Raw genomic sequence first — 20,363 nt, forward strand, 5'->3', positions numbered from 1 at the left:
TATCTAATAGCATACTGTGCAAGAGGGACAGTTGCCTGTGTATATTTAATCTGCCCTTCTGCAGTGTAAGGTCTTAATATTTGAAATCTGATTTTTTATGAAAGCCATCCACATCCAACCCCAAAGCCCATCTAGGGCTGTTGAGGTAGCTTAGGATGGTGTTGAAGATATTGCCAAGGGTGATTTCTGGATCATGATTCTTGTACTCTGCTTTCTCTGCAGTATTTTCTGTACAAATTTCCTCAGGATGTTGATTCAGTCATTATAAATGTGGTGTCTGATGCAGCCTACCCATGCTCAGTTGTCTCTGTCCAGGATATTGTGGTAAGTCCGAGCAGAGAAGGGTAAGGAGTTGCCTGCTGGAGCTGTGTCCAGCTGTGAGGGGTCTGTGCCCTGCAGAGGGAAAAGCCCAAGGCAGGGCTTTGCCCTGGTGGTGGTGGTGAAGGGTGCCCCTGAAGGAGGAATGAAAATTTTGTGGGAAGGAGGCCAAGACAGAGATGCTGAGTTCAAGCAACTCATACAGAGACTTTTGTTGTAAATAGGTGAACAAGCTGTTCCTTTCTAGCCTATCCATAGGGAACACATTCCACATAGGGAATTTATGTCTCCCTTGTGAGGTTTCCTGCTGCCCTGTGATATGGGTCTGTCTCCCCGTGAGGGGTGTTGGGTAGAATGTTGGTGGCTCAGGGAGGGAACAGTGCTGTTCCCTTGACTCTGCCCTGGCTTAAGGTAGCTTGGGGAACTTCTGATTTTCAGATACATGATGTTTTTCTTCCTTTCCAGTTTGATTTCCTTTCTGTATATTTCATCCCCTTTCCTGGGGTGTTCCCTGTCATGGAGGTTGGTTGTTGCTTGTAGCTGGGAAATAGCCCCATACTTATTCTCTTTCCCCACCTCCCTGAATAATGCAGGATCCTGCAGTATAGGAGCAGACAGACATGCAAGACGTTCTGTTCCCTTGGATACCCCAACTGGGGCCTTTTTTTGCTGTTCTGTTTTTTTGCTGTGTTTTCCAGCTGGCTTCCTTTGAAAATAGTTTGGATGTTGTCCCTGGTTTAACCCTTAGTTGTCTGTTTTAGTGCCCAGTGTATGACCTGGACCATAACGTGGAGTTCAATGGAGTTTATCAGTCTATGACAAAGCAGGCAGCCATAACAGTGCAGGTGAGATGCTGATTTGTGTCGCAGTGTTTTCTAGTGCCTGTGTAGCAATTAAAACTTGATCTCTGGCCTGTTGGAGGGGAGAGTCTCATGGATTTTCTGTCTTCTTCCATCCTTCTGTGCAGAGAAAAGATTTCCCAGGTGAGCAGTTCTTTGTTGTGTTCGTCATCAAGCCAGAGGATTATGCCTGTGGGGGTTCTGTGCCTTCTTCAATTCATGGTAAGTTGTTCTGGGAGGTGGATTTGATTGCTGCATCAGAGTGATGGAACAGTGGGTGTCTTTTGGGACCATCCTGTGGGATGCCACCGGGTGATTTTGTAGGTCTGTCTTATCCAGGTAGTTGTGAGGAAGTGTGAAGTATCAATTTGATATTGTTGGATTGGTCAAAAGTCTTGATAAATGCAGGAGGTGGTTGGCTAGTACAGTGCCTGGCATGCTGGGGTTATGTGCTTTTCAGTAGCACCACTGGGGCCTTGGGAGACACTGGAGACATCCAGGCAATGCTGCTTACAGCTCTTTGTTTGGTTCTCACCTCTGCTCCCTGCTGCTGTATTATCCTCTTGGCTCCATGGAGCCTCAGTTCCTGCAGAGAGCATCTTCTCCAACTCCTATCTTGGGATCTGTGACAGCTCTGAACTTGGGGGAACAGGAAAAATTGGTAATTCTGGGAAAATAATTTTACAAAATACTTGTTCTAGTGTCTTTTTCAACCAGTAAACACTGTGTCCACTTGCTGGGCAGTAGTAAAAGCAAAGTCTCCACCACTCATTTAGTGGCTGTAACTGGAGTGGGAACATTCCTATTCTCAAAGCCTCGAAGCTTCCTCCCTATAGAAGAAGCAAGACTGCAACCAACAGATATACTGGGCTCCCTCAACAGCTTTTTACTACTCCCCTGCCACCTTTCTGCCCCAATTTTCCCACAAAAAAAGAACTGTGTCCTTTGGGGTGTTATTCTCTCATCCTAAGGCTGTCAGCAGAGCTGTACTGGCCAAGTGTGTTAAGCCCTGCAGAAACAGAGCAAGTTTCTAGAGTGGCATCCTGCACAGAAGTGTTTTACTCACAGAGATTTGGCCAAAGGCAAAAATGGACTCCCACTACCTGTAATAAGAGAATATCTCCTTTGGGGATTAAATGAATAGGAAATGAGATGCCTTTGGGATCCAGACATCCAGAGTTAAGCAATATATGGAAGGCTCAAGCAGGGATTTCTAGTCTGAAAAAAAGTTTGTGAATGGGGAGGAAGGGAGAAACATTTGGGAAAGGCTGTATATTGACAGATCAGAGAACATTTTAAAGCAAAACCACTCACACATTTTAGTGAAAAGCCAGACCCTGTTGTTTTTGCAAGTTCAGAGAACCAAGATGAGTGCCAGAAATCATTAATGTTGATTGTTTTTATATTTTCTGTACATTGTGCACCTCACAGGGAATGTCAACCGTACCTGGAACCTGCAGCGGACAAAGAACCTTCAAGTGACAATTGTGCCCTCCATTAAAAGTCAGTGTCTTTGGGCAGAGCAATGCAACTTTACAGGGGTACTTGGCACTTATGAATACAGGGGTATGACTGGGCCAGCAGCCTCTGAAGGAATGGTGCAGAAAGCACCAGCAAAGGAGACAAAACCACTTGGAGCCTGCTCCCTTCCAGGAAGGGCTGTGTGACACACCAGCTAGCACTGGGGGTCAAGAAATGGGGGGAGATCGTGCTGAACAGGTTCTGTCAGTTCTTTTTGAAGAAAGCCAATGGGTTTGGAAGGGCTGTTTGGGACTGGGCATTTTTACAAGGTGGTATTGGGAAGAGTGCTGACCCTGCGAGGTGCTGTTCCTGCTCTGTGAGCTGACTGATCCCTTCTCTTTCCTCAGAGTCTGTTTATGTCCAGGCCATGTTCTTCAGCTTCCTGAGTTTCCTCTCCTTTTACCTGGGCTCAGTGGTTGTTGCTTTTGTGCACTACATTAGGTGAGTTGAGGAGTTATAAAAGGTCCAGGCAAGGCTTCTGTTTCTTATCATCAGGGACACCACACCCTGCAGAAAATTTGGGATGAGTGGGGTGGCAAGCATCTAAGCAGAGCAGCTGAAGAAGTCCATGACTACTCAGTGGGCTCCTACTGACCATCAATCAGAAAATATCTCTTCCTGTGCTATGGGGACCGTGGGAAGGATGAAAATTGAAGGGTCTGCCCTCTCAATCCTGTAGTGCCCCAACCCTGTGTTTTCTTATGTAAGAACACTGGGCAGCAGGTGGGAATTGTGAAGGGATCAGTCTGGGATATGGAGTGTGAGAGCATGCTGGACTGAGAGCTGCAATAAGTGGCAGTGACACAAATTTGGCCTTGGAGTCCCAAGAATGCTAGTTTCCTTCCTAACCTGCCTCCCCTACCCCAGACTTTGATGTCTGGGCTTGTGTTGAGAACAATGTCTGCGTTGGCATGGCTTAACTTCAAGACACATCAATGAAAATACATTTCATTGGAACAATTCAATGAAATTACTTAAGTGCATGCTCTTATTTGCTGGTATTTTTCTGTGTTGTGGAAATATGTTGGTAGGGTTTTTTTGTTGGTTTGTTTTTTTTTTTTTATACCGTCTTTCTGCTTGACATCTGCATTGACGGGTGTGATTCGGGCTTCTTAAGCATTAGTGTCTCTAAATCCTGCTGCCACTTCAGTAGATTCATACATGATTGTTCCCCTGAGCAGTGAAGATCGGTTTGGAAAGAAGGTGTGAAGGTCTCTCCCAGCATACTGAGCTTTGTAGAATGGAATAAGACAAGGAAATGGTTGTCCTGCCTCTGGTGGATAGCTGAGGGGGTGAAAAAGCCCTCTGTTGCTTTGGAAGATAGAGAGGTGGATAGCAAGCAGTCATATCTGAGTTGTGCCTAGTCCAAACAGTATTTTTCTTTTTTGCTGTTGTGTGTGCTTGTTTCTTTTGTGCTTATTTTTGTTGGTTTTATTTGGTATTTTTTAGAGCTTGCACCATATTTACCTATTGGTGTCCTAGATAATCGTGCCATGCCTGGCAGGTGATGAGATTTGTTGGCTTGTCTCATGAGTGCTGTCTGTTGCTTTGCAGGGTTCAGAGGAAAGCTTCAGCTGGGAGATTGAGCCCTGAGCATGGTAAGGTCTCTTCTCTGTCGTGTGACAGCTTTGAGTGAACAGCACAGGCCCCAGGCCAGACAAAGGACAGGCTGTCAGTCGAGTACCTTCTGTCCTGGAGCTGTCTTCCCTGGTAGCTCACATAGTCTCTGGTGCTGAGGAAAGACATTAAAGCTTCCTCTCTGCCCTTATAAGAGAGAGCCTTTGAAGCCAGCTGCCCTGAACCTGGTCCTGACTCCTACCCCTAGAAGATGCCTTTTAAAGGGGTGGAGGAAGGCCAAGCCTTGCCTGGACCTGACTACAGGATAATGTTCCTGATGCCAGGTCTGCTGATTTTTAAACAAGGCACTTTTGAGTATATCAGCTCTTATGCTTTTAAGAATTCCTCTGCCTAGTTTAAGCATGGGGTCTTTTAATGTTTTAATTTAATTTAAATGTGAAATTGTTTTTCGCTGGAAGTTGCAGACAGCTGGGTGAATGAATGACTAATAGAGTTAGGTAGTGGTGTTTATGATATTTGTGTTGGCATTGGATTCAGTTTACTTTGTGCTGCACCCACATTTCCACAAGCTGCAGCCTTCTGCCTCATAAAAACAGAGCTGCATCTAAGAAGCTGCCAGTGAAAGATGGGGGACACTGGGAGTTCTTGCTTTCTGGTGAGGTGTGGGAGTCTTTTCATTTTGATTAAATATTTAGTGCCTGCAAAGTAGTTCAAAGCCTTGGTGCTGAGGTCATTTGTACCTCTCTCCTGGAGGAAGGGAGGACATAGTTTTGGCAGCATTGAGAGGTTCTTGATGTTATTCCTTTTTTGATGTGAGCATTTTCAGTCTCTCCGGTCTGCTACATCCCATCAGATAAGCATGGTAGTATAACTGAGCTGTGTTTAAAGGATTAGCAGTGGAACTTCACTCTGACTGGCATTAATTGGCTTAATATTTCTGCTGAGGACCTGGGGGCATTTGAATTCTTAGACTTGCTTTGTCATCCACTAAGATGCACATGTATCCCTGTATTTGGAAAACGTGTGAAAGTTTTTTTTTTCACAACATTTTCAGGGAACTGTAAAAATGTCCATAAATATATTCTAATTTTATATCATTTGGGATGGATCCTGCTGTAAAACAAGAGAAGGCCTTAGGGCACTGGAGCACTGGGAAAGGCTTGTGTGTTGGGGAGTTTGAGTAAGCTGAAGGGACCTTTCCAAGGCTGTGGAAGAGCTCCAGGGTGCTGACAAGGAATCACTGTCTAAGACAAGGAGGCACAGTCTCAGCCAGGTGACACCAGAAGTCCCAGGGAGTGCTGCTGATGCTGCAGCTGAGGTTTAATCTGCTGAAGCCAGCTTAGAAGCTGCCTTCTAAACTGCCCTGCTGAGAGGTGGAAGTTAAATTCTGGTGTTTGGAAAATTCCCAAAGAAGCTGCAGGGCACAGATGCTGGACTTAGTAAGGACCTGGAGAGTAGAGAACTGGGTTGCTGAGCAGGGAGGACTGCTGAACAGCATCCCTGTGATGGGAGAGAGGAGCACACTTCCTTCATCATTTACAGCTTTCCTTCCAGAGGCACCTACTGCTTCTGTGACGTGTCCTCTCCCTTGTAATTCATTGCCACTTTCACATACCTGGCACTGCATGTTGCAGCCATGTCCTGTCCTCTGGGGAGGAATCATGTCATCATGTCCTACCCACATGCTGTTTCCTCATCTATTGTCTCTTCAGGGTGTGTCTGACTGATGCTTATAAAATGGTAATTAGCATCTTCCCTGTCTTCCAGGTCAGTGGAAACACTGGCTTTCTCTGTGGGTTTGTTTTTTTTTTTTCTCTCCTTCCTACCCTTTGGAATTCCTTTCCCTCCCAAGTACCCCTGGATCTTACCTTCTTCATTACTCCCCATTCCTTTTCCCCACCAAGGAACTGGATGGAATTGCTCAACAATGTGTCTGCCATTGGTCCTGGAATGTCCTGCCACTCCATGTACCTCCTTGCTCTTGTTATCCATCTTATTTCTGGCTTCTGTGGTTCACTCTTTTTTTTTTTTTTTTTTATCCCATGGCACACCTTCCCTTTCACCTCCTCACTATCTGGTGGAGGCAATCCCTGGAGGAACCACGCCTGGCGTGGTACATTTATTTTGGTGACTCACTCTCACAGTGGGAAGTGGGATGGAAATTAGTGAGTGAGCTGGGTCCAAAGTGGCTGTTAGAGACAGGGCAGAGTGCCTTTTCTACTTGGCTTGCCTGCTTTGTCCAGATTTAAATCTTTGGTAACTTGGGAGAGAAGGTTGACAGGTCACTTGAGATAATAAAGCCTGGTCTAAAATTAGGAGGGAGTATCCTCATGGAACAGGTCTGACAGGCCTAGGAATTGTGCTTGTGCCTTGCTGCTGTGAAATGCTTTTGCCCTCTTCCCGGTGATCTGGATTTCCAAATGACTTTTAAAGAAACAGGAAAAGCTTCCATGAGAAAGGGAGATTGGATTGGAGGTGATGAGGAGAAGCTGCATCTTGCTCCTGCAGCTACCTACAACAACATCCTGCCAATCTCAGCTCAGGGCTCAAGGGCTGTCACCTGGGGCCTGCAGTGTGCCAGAGCCCTCCTCTGGTGCTCAGTCCATGCCATGTTCACTTCTGATGCTCCTCTGAGTTTATTTTCTCTGTTAGAGGGATGGGGCAGGAGTGTCAAGGAGCCAAAATTTGACACCAAGTCTTAACCCCTAGCCCAACAAACACAGCAGACATGCCAAAGAAAAGCAGTAATTGGGACTTGAAATATCAAGTATCATTGCTGCATGGGTGCTTCTCTGACTTGGGGTCAGTCAGGGACAAGTTTTAGATCTCTCTATGTTTGTGGCTAATGAAAATGGTACAAAAACCTACACAAAGTGTTACAGAAATGCTCAGAATTTCCAGTTGGAAAGAGCACTCTGCCTGTGCCTGTCAGTTTGAGACCAGTCATGTACTGGGAAGCCAGAGATGCAGCTGGGGAAGCCAGGCCATTGCCAGGCTGCAGTAAGGCTTTAAATACTGTGCCACGTTCTGCATTGCTTTGCTGCTGACTGACCACATATGGTATTGTTGCAGGGATGAAGCTTTAAAGCAACTTAGCCTGTCTCACTGTTTGATACTACTGGAAAACATTTTCCTGTTCCTGCTGCCTTGCTTCCCTCCCTCTTGTGACTGACCTCTCAGGGAAGGGATTCAACTGGCTTTGTTTCCTGCCATGTAGGTCAGCCGCTGAGCTCCACCATTGGAAGCAACAAGAGGGAATGTGGAGGCAGGACAGCACTCCTTCCTGTTTCATATATGTGGGCATGAGGCAGGATGTTCCTAGCCCTCAAAGGCTTGCCCTTCTTGTCATCAGCACGAGATCATTACCACTTTTTGCATAAAACATTTTTTAATCTCTCCTTGATTGGTTAAACTTATGTAGCAGCTGTCCTGCCAAAGTCTGTGACTCTTCCAGACATAGCTGAAGTTTTGAAGAGATTTGAAGAGTTGCATGAGATGGGGAAAGAGAAGAAGAAGGGTTGCATGAGATGGGGAAAGAGAAGAACTAGAAATTCAGAAGGCTGTTAAGAACATCATGAGGCTTGCTCTAAAATTGACTGAGATCACAGTGTGATCTGTATGGGGTGCTGGAGGGGGGCTCCTGCTGCCAGTCTCACTGGCACCCTGTGTGGGGAGGCTGAAGGGAATAGGTTTCCTTCACACCACAAAACAAGGGTTTCCCTTTTGCACAGTATGCTCTAGAGAGAGATTGCCATCTGTTTAGAGAAATGTTCCTTTTCCCAAGCCCCTCCAGCTCTTCAAGCTGTTTATATTCACCTCAGAGATGTTTTGAAGCACTGACATGAAACTAACTGTCCCTTCTGGGTCTGCTTCATTGCAGGATCTGGGATGATGACTTCTTCACAGCCCATCTCAGCCAGCACTCCTGAGGGAAGCAGCTATGGTGCTATTGGTATGGTATATTCCAGAACTGGGGCACAGGAAGGCTTCTCCCTGGGGTGGAGGAAGGCCCTTTTAGGGTGATTTAACACCAGAGAAGAATAAAGCTGTAAACTACTTTAGGAGTGTCTTGCAACTATTAAAAAAACCCAACAACCCAAACAACCAAATTGCAGTTTTTGAGGTCCAGGTTGCACTTTAGGGAAAAGCATGTACATAATAAAAGTGGCAAATCTAAAAGAGATGCCCTAAGAGACTGTAATTGGAAATGTGTCTTAGACAAAACTACAGTCACCTGAGAGCTGTGGGTGACAATGCTTAGAAGCTGCCTTCTAAATGCTTCAGATAGGACATTTACTAGTGACTGAAAAAGGTCCCTTGCAAGCAAGCTTCTAGGAGCCTGTTATTAGCTCAGAGCCTGCCTTTAAAGCAAAGCATGCCTAGCCCTGGGAGGCTGAAGGGCTGTGTGCCATAAAGCAAGACACAATCAGAGTTTCTTGCCCCCAGGGGTTTTACTAGGGAAGAAATAATGTCATACTGCCAGCAGGTAAATCATGCCCTGGAAGCAGAGGAGAAGATAACTTCCTGAGGGCTTAATGACCACTTTTCCCTCCTTCCCCTTTTTCCAAAGAAATCTTTTTAAAGCATTTGGGAAATGAGGAAGAAACCTGTGTTCTGCCCATGTTGATGTGGGCAATGAGCTGGGAGTTGCTCAGCCTGTGGGAAGTGCAGGCAGGTCCTGCTAACCTGTATGTGACCAGTAGCAGGGATGCCATGGGAATAAAGCTGGTACTCTGCCTGCTTTGAAAAAAATCTACTTTCTTCTTTGTCTTTTGTTCTATAGTATTTTTAGAAAAGCTTAGCTATATATAAAGCTTACATAAAATCTGAAGGTTAACTAGGTGAGTGTGCTTTTGACCCCTAATAGTCTGCTTCTTTCTCTAGAGGTATTTGTCTTGTCTCAGAATTCCAGATTTCAGAGCCCAGTCTAGTACAGAGTAGAAAATGTTAAGAGATTAAAAGTAATAGAATAAAAGCAGAGTGAAAACTAAAATGCTGCAGAGGGGAAGATAATGGTCCTTCAAACTGCTCTTAGCTGAGCACCTAAAACTTTTAGGAAGGTTTGGGATCACAGAAAATTTTTTTCCTTGAACTGGCCCTATCAACTTGTCAAAGCGTCAGAGAATCTGGGACAGCTTGATTCTTGCTGTGCACAGAGGGATTTAGCCTTTACCCTGCGTGTCTCTTTGTCCCCGCTGTGGCCCAGACGAGTCCAGCTCCAGCGGCGGACGTCAGCTGTCCTCCCCGGAGCGCAGGCCCCCGGCTGGCTCGGACACAGACAGCTCCGTGGAGGAGGAGAGTGACTTCGACACCATGCCAGAAATTGAGAGCGATAAGAACATCATCCGCACCAAGGTACGGCTCGTGCCGCGGTGTGGCCCTCGTGCTGGGCCATGGGCACATCTGGGCCACGACCAGAACTGGTCACGTCAGTGAAATCTCAAAAATCCTATTCCCTTTCAGGGTGGATTTCATCTAATACAGCCGAGTGTGCTTTTTAGTCTTTTTTCAGTCACTGAAAGTTTTCCCACTGTGATAAGAGTGCTGCTGAAGTGAGTGCTTTAATATGGAAAATCAAAATGTATTGGGGACTATTGAGAAAGGAGGAAAACACCCAGAGAGAGCTGTCCCAGAAAGTTCAAGGAGGTGTGAAGATAGGGAGAAAATAATCTGCAACAGTAGGTGGCTATTTAGTAAAAGTAGTGTGACTACAGTGAATGTACAGAGGGGCTTTAAGCCAGCAGCTCTCAAAGTGCCTCCTTCTGTCATCTTGCACTGCTCTGTGTGGTTGGAGCCATTCCTGGAGGTCAGAGGATTTTGCAGAACTCACCCCCATAGAACCAAGGGACACAGTGAGTTCACTGTGTAAAACCAGTTCAAATACCACCAAGCTGCAAATATGTTAAGATCTTCTACTGGCATCTGTAATCTACATTGGTTCTTCTTTTCTTCCCTCTTTCCCCACTTGCTCATGTTTTAGGTGTTCCTCTATCTATCAGACTTGTCCAGGAAAGACAGAAGAATTGTCAGCAAAAAATACAAAATCTATTTCTGGTAAGAACAAGGCAAACTCATAAGGTGCAAACTCTGGACCCAGAGTCTCTGGTTGTGGAGTCTGTCCACATGCCCTTCTTCTGAACCACTTCTGAGCTACCCTGTATTCCATTCTGACCCTCTTCCAATCAGTAACTGCAGATCCCACATACCTCAAATAAGGGTATTTGTGTACCAGTGCACTCACAATCCTGGCAATGGATTCTGTTTTGCATCATTGCTTTTAAGGGTGGTAACAACCAGTGGACTGAAACATAACGGGGAGGGGGTGAAACTGGCACTGAAACACGTGAGCTTGTGGCTGACATCCTGGCTTTTCCTGTGCCCTTAGCATTTGCCTCTTGTTTGCCTCCTGTGTGCATGAGCACATGTGCTCCTCTGCTTCAGGGGCTCACAGTGAGATCATAATCCCAGAGGAGTGAAATGTGCACATTGCTCCACGAGCCCTGTGGGGCTTTCTTCTGGGTATGCAGCCCTGGTTTTGGTGTGTGTGTAACTGCTGCTGCTGTCTCCCCTCTGCAGGAACATCATCACCATTGCAGTGTTCTATGCCCTGCCGGTCATCCAGCTCGTCATCACTTACCAGACGGTGCGTTTGGCTCCATGGCTGCCCCTTCTTGCTTTAAACTTGCCCCGTGGTTGTGTTGTGCAAGGATGACAGTCACAGTGAAACTGGGATCACCCAGGATCTGCTCTGTGTGAAGAGCAGTTTACCTTAGCTGCTCTCGCTGCACTGTGTTGATGTTACAGTGAGCTTGGCTCATTGGGCTTGCATTTCTGCTGTTTCTGCATGGGGAGGGGGAGTGCTGCTGTTTTCTTCATCAACTGATGTCTCCTTTGGGTCCTGTTTCATTTTGGAGACAGGAGGAATTTGATGTTATCTCTAAGAGACAGCTGAAAGCAAGTAGTGTTTGCTGTGGTTTCTCCTGCCTTCTCCCAACTTTGTTATCCTGCTGTTATGCAGATATCTGCAAGCAGGTCTATTAGTGGGAGGGTTGAGAGCACACAATGTTTCTTCTGAAGACTTTTATCAGGTTTGTGGCCCTTGACAACATGTTGTCCCACCCTAAAAACTTTGCTTGCAGATGTCAGTACTCCCCTGTGCTGGTGCTAGAGCTAGGCTGTGTCCTGTACGCCTTGTGTTTGTGCTGTATTTGCATGGGGCAAACCCCCCAGAGCAGGGAGGATTTGCTAATGGCAGGCTTCCCACCTGCTCTCTGTCCAGGTAGTAAATGTGACTGGCAATCAGGACATCTGCTACTACAACTTCCTGTGTGCTCATCCCCTTGGGGTGCTGAGGTGAGTGAGCCCTTTCGTCACTGTGTATTTGTCTCATGCCTCCTGAGTGTTTGTGGTGTGCCCAGGTCAGGATTTTGTGCTTGCCAGGCTCACAGTAGCAATGTTGGTAAGACCACTGGGAGTTTAGGACTCTGATCTTTGTGTTTTGCTCAGCAGTGCTGCTCTGTTACAGTGAGACACACACACCCTGGAACTTGTGACACCTGGGCGCCCCTTGCAAATCACTGGCACAGCAGTGAGGTGCTCCTATGCTCTGTTGGACACTTGTATCCAAGGAGCAGCAGCTCTGCAAAGAAGTTCAGATCAGTCCTTCCAGTGTAGCATTTATCTAGATTAATATGTGATGCAAAGAAGGCCCAGAGTTGGGAATCTCACAGAAGTGTTAAATTAACTGGGAGAGGTGAACTATTCAAATTAAATTGTCATCTAGAGTGTTAGATTGCAGTGTGGCAGCTGCCGAGGTGGAAGGTGGTGGAGGGGGGAGCAAAATGGATTCAGCTTATCACAACCCAGGGTTCAGCTTCCTGCTGCTGTGCTGACTTTGTCATTAACCTTCTTTCCTGCAGTGCCTTCAACAACATCCTCAGCAATGTGGGCCACATGATGCTGGGCTTTCTCTTCCTCCTCATTGTGTTGCGCAGGGACATCCTCCACCGTCGGGCCATGGAGATGAAAGATATCTACACCCTGGTAGGAAGCATGATTGCCTGGGGCTGAATGGAGCAGGGAACATGGAGTGAACTCAAAAACAGTGTGATACACAATGGGTTTCCACTTGTCTTCCTCACTGGAGGGTTGAATCCTCCTCTTTTTTTCCTCCAGTGCAGAAGGGTCTGGGTGGGATGCTTATGTTCCTGCACACCCCAGTGCTGTAGTGCTTACAGTGTGTCCATACTGCTGTGGTGTGACCCAGCCTGGGCCTCTGAAGACAAGGAGATTAATAGAGGAAGGACTCCCATGGCAGTGGCTTTTCCTGCAGCGCTTGTTGTGGAGGAACTGGGAGATTAGGCATGTCCCAAGATGCTTCTCTTCATAGTGAAGTTTGATTTGTTTTACACAAGAGCCGCTTGTGATACCTCAGAGGAATTTGGCTGCCTCAGTCTCTGAAGCAGAGATTCTTGTAGCCAGAACTTCTGTAGTCTCTCTCTAGGAGAGGATGGAAAAGTCTGCAGCCCTGTGGGCAGAGGTGCTGGTGGTTTCTGGAGACAAACAGCTCTGTTATCACAGACTTGGTAGCAAGTAAAGGCATTAGCAGTTGTAAGGGTGTTCTACTTGTGGTTTTCAGGTGAAATCTTGGCCAAATTGTGATGGAAATGCCTTCTCACATTGGCTGATGGGCTCTGCTCATGAGCTTCTAAGACCCTACTGATCACAAGAGCAATTCTGGTCAGTCCTCTCTCAGTTTTGGGCAGGATGTAGCATGGCATGAGGTACAGGACAGAGATTTTCAGTTTCATTATGTCAGTACCAAGACACTGAGGTCTTCAGATCAGAACTTCCAGCGTGATTAGCTTAGGTTTGCTGCCTGTGGATTCACCTGGCTGTGCCACGTGTCTAAATCCAGAGCCCATAGTTGCACACAGGACACTGTGCTGCACTGGTGGCTGGAGGACTTGTGTAGGAGTTAGGAGGGATGAAGTGATGGAGAATGGAAGCTTGCCTGTGATCAGGACACTGAGGGCACTTAAAATACAGCTCTGCTCTCTTTCAGGACTATGGGATCCCAAAGCACTTTGGTCTCTTTTATGCTATGGGCATTGCTCTGATGATGGAAGGGGTGCTCAGTGCCTGTTACCATGTCTGCCCTAATTACTCCAATTTCCAGTTTGGTAAGCTGAGTTTCCTTTCTCCTTTTGAGCTGGAGCTAGGATTTGCCATGTTCTGTCTCTTGCTGTGTTGCTGACGTTTCCCATCTCTCTAGCCTTGCAAGTCTCCCTAGAGCTTGCCTGTTTCAATGCTCAGTCAGGAGGTTGTGATGCCCTGCGGGCACTTATTTTCTGATCCCCTTTAGTTTTTGTTGTCCCAGAGCATGGAGATGTGCTGCTGCAAGGTGGCAAAGCACAAAGTGCTATACAGTGTTAGTGCAGCAGCAGTGCCAAACCCGAGGCTGGCAGGCACAGATCCCTGATGCTTTGTGTGCCCTTGGAGCAGCTTTCTGGGCCACTGGCAGTAGGTGTTCACACCGTTTCTGTTGTGTCCCTCCACAGACACCTCCTTCATGTACATGATCGCAGGACTGTGCATGCTCAAGCTCTACCAGACCCGGCACCCAGACATCAATGCCAGTGCCTACTCCGCCTATGCCTCGTTTGCTGTGGTGATCTCCCTGGCTGTCCTTGGAGTGGTATGTCTCCCTCTTACTCCACTGCTTCTCTGGCAAGGAGGTGGCATGTCTGGGAACGAGGCTTAGGTGTGAAAATGACTGGGGAAAGCAGCAGAGTAGGATAAGAGTGTGTTAAGCAGCTGTTAGCATTTGAATTCTCAGTTCTGCTGGGCTTTCCTCCTTGCTTCCCCTGAGCATTCAGGTAGGAGAAGAGCAGAACAGTTTCCTCTAGGTGGGCTCTTGTTTTGGGCTTTGCCCACCACATGCCATCCTTCTCAAGATGAGAAATTCATGCATCCAGATGTACATGTCCAAGTGCACAGATGATTTTCCAGGGGAGTGATTCATATTGGAGGAAAGGGGGGTGAGGCTGGCTGGGCTTCCAAGACAGGTATCTTATACCTAGTTGCTTATGCCCATTTCTCCCCTTTGGAATACTCCAAGTTGTTTGTCACAGCTCCTGCAGTGGATTTTCCTATCTCTGCACTGGAGCAGGGCTTGGATAATGTCTGGGGGCCTCTCAGGCAAATTCCTGGAGTACCTGCCTATGGAAGGGCACTGGAACAGAACCTACAAGACTTTGCCTGTTTGCTCATAGCATTGCAAGTACTGAGCTGGGCTTTACCTTGGAGGTCTCTGCTTCTCTTCTTTTGAAGGACTCATTTTCATTCATCAGTAACCAGGCAATATCCATGGAATTCTTGCTCTGAAGTAGCAGCTAGATCCCAGTGTGCTGTTAGCTCCTCACTACCACATAATGCAGAGGTCTCTGTTTATGAGACTGTCTGTGGGATAAGGCATGCAGGAGGAGCTGGTGACCTTGGGACTTCCCAAGAATCTCTTGATAGCTGTAGTAGATCTGGACAAGGTTCAAAACACTGAGACTTTATTATGGATTGCTCTGTCTTCTTTTGTGGGATGCTTTGAAGCTGTTCAGTGGAGCTTGAAAGCAGCATGTCTCCCTTGTTCCATTCATGGATAGGTGGCTTTCCCACTTGCTTTTTGGTGTGTGGGTTTTTATCTCTGCCCACACAAAGTGAAAATTTCAGGCAAGTGCTGTGCTCCAGGGTAGGGAAGTGGTCACAGCCTGATGGCAGATGAGAGTTTCTGGACTTCTTATTGTATGAATGAAAAACTGGGATTTTAATGTAGCATTAACCTGTGCTTGCAGGTTACTTTCAGCCCTTAAATAAAATGAAAATGCACTGTAGGTGCAACTGCCTGCAGAGCAGTTTTATCCTTTTTGGTCTACTTCAGTGCAGTTGTTAAAGTAATGATTGGTTCCCTGACTGCCTTTGTAAAAATCCACCTCCTGGCCAGAGAGCTGCTGCCCAACCCAGCAGAGAGAGCTTGCTTGGCCTTGTATTTCTGCTCCCTGGGCCAGCTGCTGTCCATTCAGTCTTGTCTAAAGGGACATTCAGAAAGAATGGTCTCCTCTCCAGGATGCTGAGCTAGTCTTGCTTCCCTGGACTTCATTTTGAGTTTATAGATCTGTTTTCTGGTTGGAAGATTTAGGGTTTTTTTCCCCGTGTTCAGTGAGGTTGTTTCATGTCCCATGGTGATACAGGACAGGAAAGGATTGTCCTGCTGAAAGAGGGTGCAGTTTACTTTTAAATGTCTTTGCTTTCAGGTGTTTGGGAAAAATGACATGTGGTTCTGGGTTATTTTCTCACTGATCCACATTTTGGCCTCACTGGCTCTCAGCACCCAGATCTACTACATGGGTCGCTTCAAGATCGGTGAGTGCTGTGGCCCAACCATCTCCTCCTGTGTGTGGTGCCTCCTGTCCTCACCTGCCTGTGCAGCACAGTCCTGTGGCCTCTCTTCTGGGCTACCCTGTCCTCTCATCCATCTGATGCTTTCCTGGCCTCTGAAGTCCTTGTGCTCCTGATTCCCAGTGGGAATCAGCAAGAGCTGTGTGCTCTCTGGTGGCAGGACTGCTGGGCTCTGAGGGAGCTGCAGTTCTCCCTAGTGCTGTGCTCAGAGGGGTGACCCCCACCCTGTCATGGGGTGGGCAGGGAGAGGGTCTGCTGGGGAGCCTGGCTCTTGTGCTCTGCTTAAACCTATTTCTTCTTCCTCTTCTGCCCCTGTCTGCTTCAGATGACCCTGACTCAGGTAATCACAGCTTTCCTTTTTCCCTGTTGAACTGATGGTGCTGAGCTGTAGCAGCCAGGGATTGCATGGATGTGTGTGGGGAGGCAGGATCGTGTGCCACCTGGGGTCAGCTCCTGGGAAGTGAAACCAGTTTGCCAGCAGCACTGCCAGTCCTGTTTCTTGGCAGGAGGGGAGTGATCCAACACAGGAGAGCTCAGATCTTGGTGCAGGAGCCTTTTCAAGCTCTGTGTTGTGGCTAAAGGGGAACATGTATATTCATGCATGTTTATCCATCCCCGCTGCCACTGATGGCTCTGCAGTGAAGCTTCTGCAATGATTTTGAGAGCAGGAGTGTCTGGAGTGTGCTCTGCCCCTCTAGGACCCTCTAAAGTCTGTGGAACCTGCTTCTGCTGTTTCCCTGCTCTGGCAGCTTGTTCCCTGGAAGGTGCTTTTCCCCCTTCCTACATACACACACCTCTCTTCCAGAGATGGGGTTGCAAAGCCAGCCTCTTTACACATACAGGCAGGGACTTCTGAGCTAGTGTAGAGGGGATTTTAAAAATTATTTTTGTTGTAACCTGTTGTTCTGGCCAACTGTCATCTACATCCTGTGGTGGATGCCCTCCTGCTCAGCACAGACTGCTTCCAAAGGGCAAGACATGAATCTGCTGACACCTTGGGCTCTCTGTTTTCAGCTGGTGGGTGTCAGCTTCTTCCTCATAGGCATTTTAGAGCTCAGTGTGCTGGCTGTTCTGGCTTTCTATCCTTTGCTTTGACAGACATGGGCATATTTCGGCGAGCAGTGATGGTGCTGTACACGGACTGTATCCAGCAGTGCAGTCGACCAATGTACATGGTAGGTGACTTCTCATCCCAGCACCTCTCTGCAGTTCCTCACTTCTTTAGGCAATGTGCAGAGGAAAGAGGTGGGGCTGCTTGAAAAAGTGATGGTCCTTGCTTCCCCTGTTCTCCTTCCCCCAAAAAGGTGGGGTAAGTGTAGGTCTCTGCTGGAGTGGTTTACCCCCAGCCTCCAGGCCTCCCCTGATCTCAGCCTTGGTGAATAAAAAATCAGAGCAAAGGTGATAGAAGTGTGACAGGATTTGTCTTTACACTTGCTCTCTGGGAGCATCCATTCAGAGGAACAGGTATGAGGCTCTGTGCAGTGCAGCCTCTCTGGGGAAGGCTGCAGCTATTTTGGGTCTGTGGCAAAAGCAATTGCCATTTCTGCAGCATCTCAGGGCAGAGAGCAAAAAGTAAAGAGAAGGTGGCTGTTACCGTGTGTCCCACTGATTGCTTTCTCCATAGCAAAGAGTGCTAATTAGGGCTTGAAGCCACATGGAGTTTTTATCCATAAGCCTTCTTAATTTTTTATTTATTCTCCCATCTCTGAATAAGCAAACTTGGTCCAGCCTGAAACAGCTACATCATGAAAGCAGCTGTAAGCATAAATGCACATGCCCCACAGACAGAATCCTTCTGCCTGCTGTTGTTACAGTGCTTCCCCAGCTAATGGTGATGGCAAGGAAAAAAAGGCTCCCTGAATATGTGCAGGATGCTGTCCAAAGCTTCCCCACTACCTCTTTCAAGCATGTCCTTGCTCTCTGCAGTAGTTCTTTTGTAAAACAGTGGGAGGGAAGTAATCTAACTAGGAAAACAGTAGAAGCAGTCAAAGGATTCACAGAGCCTCATGAGATTAATCCTTTAAGTGCTGAGCTTGTCCTTTTTTAGATGTTTAGTCTCCTTACAACACTTTCTTAAAATTTTTGAGGGTCAGAGCAGTTTCCATCCCATAAAAGCTCACACAGATCCAGGTGCATGTGTGTTTGCTTGAACTGGACTCCAAATCCTCACATAATTCTCTCCTGAATTCCTGAGGCAAAGGCCTTTTTGCATACTCTTTTCATTTTATATGATCATCAGTGTCTTTTCTCCAGGACAGGATGGTGCTGCTCATTGTTGGGAACCTGGTCAACTGGTCCTTGTAAGTACTGGTGTGTTGGTGCTTTGTGTATTTGTGCATTGGGCAGCAGGATTTGATACTGGGACACACGTGGCCTGGAGTGATGGGGAGAGGCAGCAGTGTCTGTGCAAGAATCCTGTATTGGGGCCCTTCTGACATGTTTTGGCAGGCAGGCTGATCTGAGGGTGGTTGGCAGATCCATGGGATGCAGTGCAGCACTAGAGCTACGTGGAGCATCCCCTGAGCGTTTCAGCTGGGGGTGTGTCATGGCTCGTGTTTGAGGAGCTCGTGCAGGGCTGGCCTGGTACTGTGCTGCTGGGTTGTGCTTCCCACAGAGCTGGGAGATCTGTGGCACAGCCAAGGTGCAGGAGACCTGGCAGACACAGTCACAGAGCCTGGCTGAGCAGTAACTGCATGGGAGCTCTCAGATGAGACCTCAAATCATTGGCCCAGGCTCTTGCTTTTCACTAAAGCTGCTTCTCAGGGACATGCTTTCTGCCAAATGTACAGGTCTAGGGCCAGATCCTACCGAGTGAAATGTGTTTGACCATGGGTTGGAAGCAATCCAGGGCCCTTGCCTGTCCTCTGGGGTCTCCAGTTGCTTCAGCAGCTGACCATGGCTAAATTTCCTTGTCTGGGAGCAGAGGCAAACAGTGCATTTCCCCCAGGGAATTGGGAAACTGTGGCACTGGTGCTGTGTCCTGCAGTCCTGGTGGGGGCTAGAACAGTGTGTGGCTGTCAGCTTGGGGATGTACCCTGTCCCCAGTGAAAGAAGCTGCCTGATGTCCCTTCTATCCTCTCTCTCAGTGCTGTCTTTGGGCTGGTGTATCGGCCCAGAGACTTCGCCTCCTACATACTGGGAATCTTCATCTGTAACCTGCTGCTGTATCTGGCCTTCTACATCATCATGAAGGTAATGGGTGGCAGCTCTAGCTGTCCTCGGGGCTCCTGTCTCCAAAGGGGAAGGGATGGGCCTTTTTTCTGGCTGCAGTTTGGGTTCCTGTGGTGCTGCAGAGGGATGTGGAGGGACCTTTGTGGGGCTCACTTGTGGGGTGAGACAGGGTGTTGGGGAGGGATGGTGTGTAGCCATTTCAGGGGTGGCTGGGCTGTGTCTTTGGGGGGTGGGCAGCCCTTCCCAGATGCAGATAGTACAGGCTGGTGTGTGAGCCCTGTGCATGGCTCTGTGCCCTGGAAAGGACTCAGGGTGTCCCTGTCTGCAGCTCCGCAGCTCTGAGAAGCTCCTGCCCATCCCCCTGTTCTGCATCGTGGCCACAGCAGTGGTGTGGGCAGCTGCCCTCTACTTCTTCTTCCAGACCCTCAGCAGCTGGGAGGTAAATTTCCCTTTTACTGTTCTGTCCATCTCTTTCTCATCATCTTTCCTTCCTGGTGCTTGTTTTGCACAAAAATTACTCTGGAGAAGAGTCTTGGGCTGCTCATGGGGAGCTGAAAGGGTTTATTTAACTCATGTAGCAGACTTGTGAAGGGAGCATGGGAAGCTGTGCTGACTGAAAAATTACTGTAGCTGTGTAGAGGCTGTTTATAACCAGGTGATCTGGAGGTGACTGGTCCTTCCTAGGGGACAAAGGAGGAGCTGGGGATCTGGAAGGAAAACTGGGAAAATCCTGTCCAGTGCTGGTGGAAGACATCCCTGGAGCAGATGGCCACCTGGAGTCAACCAGGTCAACCTGCCTGGGGTTGTTAGGGCTCTTGGTGACCTGGGAGGCCATTAAATCCTGACTGGGTGCCTTCTAACAGGATGTCACATCCATCTCCATGGAAATGAGGGGCTTGTTGCAGGGTGGTCTGGTGGAGGCTGTGCAACTTGTGCTATGCAGGACCTCAGAAGTGGAGATCAGAGGTTTCCCCTTGCATGTGGGTTGTGGTCCCAGATCCATTTTAAGGTTGTTTCTGGCCTGCCCATGCCACATTTCTGGCCAGCACAGCAACTTTTCCTGGATCCTGCTTGGAGGGTTAAGACAGGGTGATCCCTATAGGGTCTAGTGTGGCCAGCAAGGTCCCAGTAGGGGTGGATATCAGGTCCTGACCCTCTGCCTGCCCTCCTAGGAGACTCCAGCAGAGTCCCGGGAAAAGAATCGGCCATGCATCCTGCTGGGATTCTTTGATGACCACGATGTCTGGCACTTCCTCTCTGCAGCTGCCTTGTTCTTCTCCTTTCTGGTGAGTCCTGCTGAGCCTCCCACTCTGCTGGATGGCCTCTCCCTCTCTTTCACCTTGCTCCCCTCTTATCCACATGGAGCTGTGCCTGCTCCAGAACTCCACAGAAGTGCCCCAACTCCTCTGCTTGTCTCTACCTCCTGACATCCTTCAAAGTGGGATACTCCTTGTCAGCGGGATCAAGCTTTCTCCTTTATCTTAT

General features: G+C 48.0%; 1 protein-coding gene across 3 annotated transcripts in view; it reads left to right on the forward strand.

Moving 5' to 3' along the window:
* Window positions 1-20,363, forward strand: part of SIDT1 (SID1 transmembrane family member 1) — a 42,672-nt gene that overhangs the window by 18,170 nt on the left and 4,139 nt on the right. Inside the window, exons 5-25 of one of the 3 annotated variants that reach the window (XM_053931953.1) lie at window positions 223-324; window positions 1,080-1,163; window positions 1,286-1,379; window positions 2,589-2,660; window positions 3,026-3,119; window positions 4,233-4,276; window positions 8,137-8,208; window positions 9,463-9,611; window positions 10,237-10,310; window positions 10,833-10,899; window positions 11,536-11,609; window positions 12,176-12,299; window positions 13,321-13,438; window positions 13,817-13,953; window positions 15,563-15,671; window positions 16,033-16,047; window positions 16,806-16,882; window positions 17,961-18,007; window positions 18,794-18,899; window positions 19,207-19,317; window positions 20,051-20,164. In XM_053931953.1, coding sequence (XP_053787928.1) covers window positions 223-324; window positions 1,080-1,163; window positions 1,286-1,379; window positions 2,589-2,660; window positions 3,026-3,119; window positions 4,233-4,276; window positions 8,137-8,208; window positions 9,463-9,611; window positions 10,237-10,310; window positions 10,833-10,899; window positions 11,536-11,609; window positions 12,176-12,299; window positions 13,321-13,438; window positions 13,817-13,953; window positions 15,563-15,671; window positions 16,033-16,047; window positions 16,806-16,882; window positions 17,961-18,007; window positions 18,794-18,899; window positions 19,207-19,317; window positions 20,051-20,164 — 1,884 coding nt within the window. Of the gene's footprint in view, window positions 1-222; window positions 325-1,079; window positions 1,164-1,285; window positions 1,380-2,588; window positions 2,661-3,025; window positions 3,120-4,232; window positions 4,277-8,136; window positions 8,209-9,462; window positions 9,612-10,236; window positions 10,311-10,832; window positions 10,900-11,535; window positions 11,610-12,175; window positions 12,300-13,320; window positions 13,439-13,816; window positions 13,954-15,562; window positions 15,672-16,032; window positions 16,048-16,805; window positions 16,883-17,960; window positions 18,008-18,793; window positions 18,900-19,206; window positions 19,318-19,562; window positions 19,741-20,050; window positions 20,165-20,363 lie in introns of those variants that run through there. The other 2 variants (XM_053931968.1, XM_053931958.1) reach the window with 2 other exon arrangements.

The sequence above is a fragment of the Vidua chalybeata genome, chromosome 2 (genome assembly GCF_026979565.1).
Source record: "Vidua chalybeata isolate OUT-0048 chromosome 2, bVidCha1 merged haplotype, whole genome shotgun sequence".
Taxonomy (NCBI): Eukaryota; Metazoa; Chordata; class Aves; order Passeriformes; family Viduidae; genus Vidua; species Vidua chalybeata.